The following is a 9,424-nucleotide window of genomic DNA, read 5'->3' on the forward strand; positions in this document are numbered from 1 at the left end:
GCTTCCTCATTTAAGTTATGATTGTTTCTAGGGCCTTGGTAAATGCCTTCAAGTTGCATCATACAGAAACTTTTCAGAAAGTTGCCATTGCTCTGTTCTATGAGATTGTGTCTTTTGTCTGTGATGAAACACAGCGACATCCACCAACAAGGCAGTTTTTTACATCATGTATTGAAATTCTTGGACAGGTATGGAAGTTTTTTTACACATTACAGATATATAAACCAAATAAGTGCACAAGGTGTAAATCCAGTGGCTAGTATTTTGGTGACGTTAAAACCAATCCAATCTTGATGTCATCTGGATTGTGGTTTGGGTGAAATTCTTCTCAAACAATTTTAGCAAAGCAAACAAAAAACTTTGTGTTGGCATTAACTATCTGAGGTTACAAGGTATCATTCAAGAACACGAGTTTCAGCTAATTTTATTTCCCTCCTAAAGATCCTGAAGCAAAGTTGCATTTCCCTTCCCGCTGGTCAAAAACTGTCTATCGGCACGAGGCATAAAAATGTTCTAATATTGTCACTAGCATAATTGACCTTCAAGCGCGCTGTCTGAATGCGCACAGCATTCACAACAAGATAGCTAAATTGATGGTAGTAGAGTCAATAGAGTATGATTTAATTGCCATTTATGTAGACTTGGCTGCAGGATGATCTCGACTGCGAACCGAATATTAAAGGATATCATCATTTAGGTTAGATAGACAAAAAAGAAAAGGATATAGGGTAGTATTGATAATATTGGATGGGATCAGTGAATTATTGAGAGCAGATCTCAGATTCTGTGCAAAATTATTTTCTCACTGTTTGAACGAAGATAATAGCCCATTTAGGTTAAATTAGTTACCTATTTGTAATTTGAAATTTAGCACAACCATCGAACTATTGGACAAAAACATTAACATCTTCCTTTTGAATTTTAAAGGAATTATCAGTATTTTAGATGAGTAAATTTAATCTTACTTGAAGTTTAGTTTGAACATACCACATCATAAGGATTTACTAATTTACTCAACTAACTCCAGTCCTGTGACCAGCAACGTGCCAAAAGGATCGGTACTGGATCCTCTGCCTTTTTGTCATTTATATAAACAATTTGGATGTGAAAATAGGAGGTATGGTTAGTAAGTTTGCAGATGACACCAACATTGGTGGTGTACTCAACAGCAAAGAAGATTACAACAGGATCTTGATCAGATGGGTAAATGGGCCAAGGAGTGGCCAATGGAGTTTAAATTTGATAAATGTGCGATGCTGTATTTTGGTACGGCAAATCAGAGCAGGACTTGTCCACTTAATGATAAGGTCTTGGAGAGTGTTGCCGAACAAAGAGACCTTGGGGTGCAGGTTCATAGTTCCTTGAAAGCAGAGTCGCAAGTAGGCAGGGTAGTTAAGTAAAGGGATTGGTATGTTTTCCTTTATTGGTCTGAGTATAAGAATTGAAAGGTTATGTTGTGGCTGTACAAGGCATTGGTTATGTCACTTTTGGAATACTGTGTTCAATTCTGGTCACCCTGCTGTAGAAAGGATGTTGTGACATTTGAAAGGGTTCAGAAAAACATTACAAGGATGTTGCCAGGTTAGAGAGCTTGAGCTATAGGGAGAGGCTGAATAGGCTGGGGCAATTTTCCCTGGAGTGTCGGAGGCTAAGGGGTAATTTTATATAAGTTTATAAAATCATGAGGGGCATGGAAAAAGTGAATAGTCAAGGTCTTTTTCCTAGTGTAGAGGAGTCCAAGACTAGAGGGTATAGTTTGAGAGGGGAAAGATTTTAAAGAGACCGAAGGGCAATGTTTTCATGCAAAGGGTGGTGTGTATATGGAATGAACTGCCATAGGTGGTGGAGATTGGTACTATCACAACATTTAAAAGGCATCTGAATGGGTATATAAATGGAAAGGGTTTAGAGGAATATGGACCAAACGTTGGCAAATGGGTCTAGACTTATTCAGAATGTCTGGTTGGCATGGACAAATTGGACCAAAGTATGTTTGTATACTGTATGTTCTATGATTCTATAATTCTTGGAACAACTTAAGGCATTTATTGAATTATTTTGCTCCATATTTTGATTATTACATTTTCACTTGGTGCAAGTAAAATTTCAAACTATTACAATTAAAGATAAATCTAAATATTTTTCTATGATTTTGCAGGTTTTTCTGAGTTGTGCTAAAACAGAAAGCAAAAATTTGTTGAAAAAAGTTCTTCAGAACAGAAGATTATGCAACCTTTTGTCACCATACTTCACTCCAAATATATCTCCAGATGAATTTGTCAATCTTTATGAAGAAGTTGTCAAAGTCCTCCACACAGATAGTGGAGATGTCATCTTCATGTTACTAACAAAGGTAAAATTGTTCTTTTTAGAAACCATTGAACTCTGGCTACTTTAATTGTCCAGTTAGTTAACTAATTATTTTATACTTGCCCCTTCACTGAATCAAAATTTGTATCAAAGTTGCAGAATTCAATGTCAGTGATATGTTGCAAGTCTGTCTGCATTCTTTTAGTTACCATATCTAAGTTTCATAAATTTCGTTTTGGATTACAGGTAACACTGGCAGAATTGCAATCATCACTTGAAAGAACTGTAAATGCTTTAAATCAGAAGCAAACATAGAGATTGCTGGCAAAATACAGCAGGTCTGGCAGCATCTGTGAAGAGAAATTGGAGTTAACGCTTTGGGTCAAGAGATCCTTCCTCGGAACTAACTGAGGAAGGGTCACTCAACTTAAAACGTTAACTCTGATTTCTCTCCATAGATGCTGCCAAACCTGCTGAGCTTTTCCAGCAATTTCTATTTTCGTTGCATTCATCACTCATTAGGAAGTTGAGATGAGCCTGTTTGAAATGTTGCAGTCCTTAGGTGATACACTTCTAAATGTTGTTAGGCAAGGAATTCTACGGCCACATCCAGATTATTTATAAAAATGACAAACAGCAGTGGCTCCAAAACAGATCCTTGCAGCACACCACTGGTAACTGAGCTCCAGAATGAACATCTCCCGTCAACCACCATCTTCTTTCAGCTAGCCAATTTCTGATCCAAACCACTAAATCACCTTCAATCCAGAAACTCCATAGTTTGTACAATCGCCTACCGTGTGAAACCTTATCAAACACCTTACTGAAGTCCACATACACCACATCAACCACCTTACCATCATCCACCTGTTTTGTCACCTTCTCAAAGAACTCAATAAGGTGAGTGAGGCATGACCTACCCTTCACAAAACCGTGTTGACTGTCCATAATCAAATTATTCCTTTGCAGATGATTATAAATCCTTTCTCTTATAACCTTTTCCAACACCTTAACCACAACTGAAGTAAGGCTCACTGGCCTGTAATCAGCAGAGTTGTCCCGACTCCCCTTCTTAAACAAGGGAACAACATGTGCTATCCTCCAGTCTTCTGGCATTACTCCTGTTGACAATGATGACATAAAGATCAAAGCCAAAGGCTCTGCAATCTCCTCCCTGGCTTCCCTATCCAGCCCCAGGGTCTTATCTATTTTCAGATCTTCCAAATTTGCTAAAACTTCCTGTTTGTCTACCTCAATTCCATCTAATCTTGTAGCCTCTATCTCCATATTCTCACTAATATTGCCCTTTTCCAATGTGAATACTGATGAAAAGTATTCATTAAGTGCTTCCCCCATGTCCTCAGATTCCACATACAACTTTCCACTACTATCTTTGGTTGGCCCTAATCTTACTCTAGTCATTCTTTTATTCCTGGTATACCTATAGAAGGCCTCAGGGTTTTACTTGATCCTATCCGCCAACAACTTCTCATATTCCCTCCTGGCTCTTCTTAGCCCTCTGTTTAGATTTTTTCTGGCTAATTTATAACTCTCAAGCCCCCTAACTGAGCCTTCACGCCTCATCCTCACATAAGCCTTCCTCTTCCTCTTGACAAGAGCTTCAACTTCTTTAGTAAACCATAGCTCCCTCTCTCGACAACTACCTCCCTGCCTGATCGGTATATATTTATCAAGGACCCGCAGTAGCTGGTCCTTGAATAAGCTCTACATTTCAAGTGTGTCCATTTCTGGTAGTTTCCTTTCCCACCCTATGCATCCTAAATCTTGTGTAATTGCATTGTAATTACCTTTCCCCCAGTTATACCTCTTTCCCTGCGGTATATGCCTATCCCTGTCCATTGCTATTGTAAACATAACTGAATAATGGTCACTATCGCCAAAGTATTGTTGTACTATTTTCTGATATTGGGTTATTTCAAGTTGTCCGGACTTCAGTTTTTTAAATGCTTTTACACAATTCTTGTCTTAATTGTATTGATACCAAAGCAGTCTTATGATCTGAACCAATGTTGGCTGAAAAGAATCTGCATAACAGAACACATAATTATGCTTATACAAACAGGAAAATACTTTCAAGCAAAACCATTTTTAATTACTTGTGTGATTATGTTCCATGTTTACTAGAGAGGTAATACAGAAGTCTTTTTTTGCTTCCTTTATTAGTAAGATATGTTCACTACCATCAGATTGTTACTTAAACAGAAGAAAAGTAACTTCTCTAGTTTTCTCAACAATCATAACTTTTCTCAAGCCTTCTTTTTGCACATCTGCAGTCATGGCAGTGGTCACAGAATCTAGAATGCCTGCAGCATAGAAAAAGACGATTTAGGCAGTATAAATAGTTCATCTATCTACTCTGTCCAGAACACTCATGATTTTGAGCTTCTCAAAAGTTGATTTCTATTTTTATTTTACAGTTTGACCTTATTTTGTGGTTGAATTCTACCAAGCCAGCTATGTCTGAACGGACGCGGCTGTTGGAGACCATTCATTCAGCTCTGACTTTGTGTGGCTTTCAACCAGAGGAAGAAGTTCAAATGGCTTTTAACATTTTTTGCAAACACTGGATGTATGTTCTGCAGTATCAATTCCCTGATCACTATAGTGACTTCCTCAGACTTCTGATGCAGAGTAAGTAGTTATCGACAGGAATTTTCATGAAGGTGGAAGATAACATTTTTAAATGGTAAATTTGCATAATTTAGATTTGCTTATCCAATTGACTTGTCAAACCCAGGACACATTTGTCTAATTGAATTCTTTTAATATCATTGATATTTTTGCTACCCAGCCAGGCTCACTCAGGAATTAGTTAATATTTTGTAACTATATAGAAAACTATTACCTAAATAGACAGAAACATATGGATTATTACACAGACAATGATTTTGCTTGGAAGTATTTTCCTGTTTTTATAAGTATGATATTCTTCAATCCCATATCAATCTAAAATGAACATTAATTCCTCTAAACTTGTGTTAGTTTCAAAAGTATAGTAGTCCTCTCTCCTCCTGTCCCACATGCCTGCCTGCAAAAACATCCAATCTCCATACCACCCTCTGATAAAGGCTCCTGGAAAAAAAATACTGTGCCCACACTCTGAATATCCTTTTTGTTTAATTACTTACCTCTTTCAGCTGAGGATCAGATAAACTTTTATTATCATTAAATCTGAGGCAGCTGGCAGTTGAGCCTTCTGACTCCCCAAAGCCTGTCCACCTTCTGCAAGGCATAAGTCAGAAGTGTGATGGAATACTCCCCACTTGCCTGGATGAGTGCAGTCCCAACAACACTCAAGAAACTTGACACATTCCAGGATAAAGCAGCCCGCTTGATTGGAATCCATAAGCATCCACTCACTCCCCCACCAACACTCAGTAGCACCACTGTGCATTATCTACAAGATGTACTGCAGAAATTCACCAAAGATGCTCAGATAGTATCTTTCAAACCCATGACCACTTCCATCTAGGAGGACAAGAGCAGAAAAATAATAGGGGAACCTGACTACAGGTTCCCCTCTAAGCCCTCCCCATCCTGGCATGGAAATATATTGTGATGTGGAGCAGCCAGTGTTGGACTAGGGAGGACAAAGTTAAAAATCTCTCAGCATCAGGTTAAGCACCGCAGTTCAACAAAGCTGTTCACCGCCACCTTCCCAAGGGCAGTTAGGGATGGGCAATAAATATGGCCAGGCAGCAAAACCCACATCCCATAAAATGAATATTGCCAGGAGTTTCAGTTTTGGCTGTTGCATTGTGTTTTTTTTTGCATCACTTACAGTATACAGTAGATTGCTCTATGTAAGTTGAAAGTTTAACTTAAAATCATCTTTTTGGATATACTCAACACCTTTTTAGCCACAACATGCTGTACTCACGTTACTAATCCGCCTCAAATTTTCCACCCACAGTGGTTAGCACTGCTGCCTCACAGCGCCAGAGACCCGGGTTCAATTCCCGTCTCAGGCGACTGTGTGGAGTTTGCACGTTCTCCCCGTGTCTGCGTGGGTTTCCTCCAGGTGCTCCGGTTTCCTCCCACAGTCCAAAGATGTGCAGGTCAGGTGAATTGGCCATGCTAAATTGCCTGTAGTGTTAGGTATGAGGTAAATGTAGGGGTATGGGTGGGTTGCACTTCGGCGGGTCGGTGTGGATTTGTTGGGCCGAAGGGCCTGTTTCCACACTGTAATGTAATCTAATCTAATCTAATCTAAATCTAATGTAATCTAATCTAAAAACTAGGCACAAGGGAACCAAGCAGGTTACACGGTGTGTTGAAAGATGTGCGTTAGTTTTGTCAGATCCACACACAATAGAGCCCATACCCCAAATGATAAAAATGCCCTGGCATTTAGCACATATGCAAAGATTTTGGATGGAGTCTTTGAGGCTTCAAAGATCATTTTGTAAAATTTTACCAACATCTCTGATAGTTCATAATGTTGTTTTACAAATGCAAGAAAGATAATTAATACAAGACAGCACCGAATTATTAGAGCTGTTGAAAAAAATGTCTCCTCATTTCTTTTTCACTCTGTTTAAGGCTCTTCAGAACAGAGATTGAACCTTGACTGCTGGAGGATTGCTTTGAAAACCTTAAATTGTACCTCTGAAGATGAACATGAACCCCCAATTGTAAAATGTGCAGAAACACACCAACGTCCTCAGATCAGGCTATCATATGAACAGGTAAAGCACAGTCTATCAATTGTTTTCCAACATGAGAAAAATAATTGAATATCCCGCCTCAGGAAAATCTAAAAAGACATTTGACATTGTTACTGAAGTTACTTGCATTGTTTTGCATTCGAAGTATTTCTTAAAGATTCTTTATCATTCTTGCATTCACTTCAATTTTAATATTGTCTGACTTCTCTTTCCTGCAACCCCCCTGCGCACGCGCGCACACACACGAAATGATGTCTCTCAACTTTAGGTTTTAATTATTACTTCACAATTAAACTCTTTCCGTCTTCAAGTACAGTAAAGTTGAAACAAAGACATACAACTCCGCACACAGTTGTGTTTTTCCATTTTTATAAACTATGTAGTTTATAAATGTGTAGGTGCTCAGATGAGAGGGTGTATTTACAGCACAACACATTTACATCAGTAATTTCCATTAGTTTCAGTAGATTTTACATCTGAAATTAAATAATTTGTTTCCTATTTCTTAAGAAGTTAAACTTTTGTTAATACTGCAGGTGGGAACACCTTTGCAAAGGGAACTCTCCAGAGCTGAATGAACCAAAAAGCTTTTACCTCCTATTACTTATATGTAGTCAGAAATGTGTTCCAAAAATATATTTACAGAAAACAAAAGAAGCTCAAAATGACCATTATTCCTAATGAGTGAAATTTAGTGCATCTGATTCTTTATTGTTTAAATGTGTTTTAAAAAATGATTGTGAAGAATGTAATACAGAAACTAGGAATAGGAGTACGCCATTCAGCCCTTCAAGCCCATTCTTCTATTCAACATGATCGTGGCTTTCTTCTATCTTAAAGCCATGGTCCTTTTTTTCCATACTCCTCGATGCCTTTAATATCTAAATATTTATCAATATCTTTCTTGAATATGCTGAATGACCACAGCTTTCTGTGGTAGCAAATTCCACAGGTTAAGCAAATGAAAAAATGTTTCCTCATCTTGGTCCTAAAATTCCTACCCCTTTTCCTGAAAGTTAGGTTGAGAATAAGTGATTCAGAATTCGAATCACTCTTAAAACCTTACTTTACTCAGCGGAGTTGCGGTTTACCTTTTTTTTTGAATAAAGCAATTTCAAGCAAAAGTTTGAATTTTTTTAATCTAAATATTTTGAGATAGAATCGGGAAGAAAATACATACTATGAACAGTTTAAACTCTGTTTCACCGTACAGGTACTGGAAACCATACAGTGGCTGTCTGATTTCTTCTTCAAACTGCGCCTTTCAAAAGCAGATTTAAGGAGCTTTGGTCTGTTTTCAAAGTGGACTCCATACATGAATGAAGTGAAGAAATTATTGATGTTTCTTGTTAGGCTTCTTATTGATTCAGAGATTGCCAAACTTGCCCAAGAACCTCCATCCAGCATCAAGAACGTGACAGGTATTAACTGAAGGATAGGATTGATGAATCAGCATTTGACACTTAATTAAGTAAAAATTGCATTGTACTTTTCACTTACTAAATATGGTGTTAAAATGTTGGTGTCAACATTAGTAACTGATAATATGAAATATGCATATTACTTTGGACTAATGAAGTTACTTAATGCTGTAATCATTTGTAAATTAGCCAATTGATCAATCACTGAGTTAAAAACTTGACCCTTGATTCTATCAGGAACTCTAACAAATGCCTGTTGCACTGAAAGTGCACTTTAAAACAAATACCCTTGAAAGTAAACAAATTGCATTCACTGTTGTAAGTCCAATTCTATCTACACTGAAAATAAGACCATAAGACATAGGAGCGGAAGTAAGGCCATTCGGCCCATCAAGTCCACTCCACCATTCAATCATGGCTGATGGACATTTCAACTCCACTTACCCGCATTCTCCCCGTAGCCCTTAATTCCTTGTGACATCAAGAATTTATCAATTTCTGCCTTGAAGACATTTAGCATCCCAGCCTCCACTGCACTCTGTGGCAATGAATTCCACAGGCCCACCACTCTCTGGCTGAAGAAATGTCTCCGCATTTCTGTTCCGAATTTACCCCCTCTAATTCTAAGGCTGTGTCCACAGGTCCTAGTCTCCTCGCCTAACAGAAACAATTTCCTCGCGCCCACCCTCTCCAAGCCATGTATTATCTTGTAAGTTTCTATTAGATCTCCCCTTAATCTTCTTAACTCCAATGAATACAATCGCAGGATCCTCAGCCGTTTCTCATATGTTAGACCTACCATTCCAGGGATCATCCGTGTGAATCTCCGCTGGACACGCTCCAGTGCCAGTATGTCCTTCCTGAGGTGTGGGGACCAAAACTTTACGCCAAATGGGGCCTAACCAGAGCTTTATAAAGTCTCAGTAGCACAACAGTGCTTTTATATTCCAACCCTCTTGAGATAATTGACAACATTGCATTCGCTTTCTTAATCACGGACTCAAC

At 38.3% G+C, this 9,424-nt stretch overlaps 1 protein-coding gene across 4 annotated transcripts in view; it reads left to right on the forward strand.

Moving 5' to 3' along the window:
* Nucleotides 1-9,424, forward strand: part of epg5 (ectopic P-granules autophagy protein 5 homolog (C. elegans)) — a 145,757-nt gene that overhangs the window by 101,555 nt on the left and 34,778 nt on the right. For all 4 annotated transcript variants that reach the window (XM_043687769.1, XM_043687761.1, XM_043687752.1 and 1 more), the window contains exons 29-33: nt 32-188; nt 2,159-2,353; nt 4,749-4,962; nt 6,874-7,019; nt 8,212-8,419. In XM_043687769.1, the coding sequence (XP_043543704.1) occupies nt 32-188; nt 2,159-2,353; nt 4,749-4,962; nt 6,874-7,019; nt 8,212-8,419 (920 nt within the window). The remainder of the gene's footprint in view (nt 1-31; nt 189-2,158; nt 2,354-4,748; nt 4,963-6,873; nt 7,020-8,211; nt 8,420-9,424) is intronic.

The sequence above is a fragment of the Chiloscyllium plagiosum genome, chromosome 1 (genome assembly GCF_004010195.1).
Source record: "Chiloscyllium plagiosum isolate BGI_BamShark_2017 chromosome 1, ASM401019v2, whole genome shotgun sequence".
Taxonomy (NCBI): Eukaryota; Metazoa; Chordata; class Chondrichthyes; order Orectolobiformes; family Hemiscylliidae; genus Chiloscyllium; species Chiloscyllium plagiosum.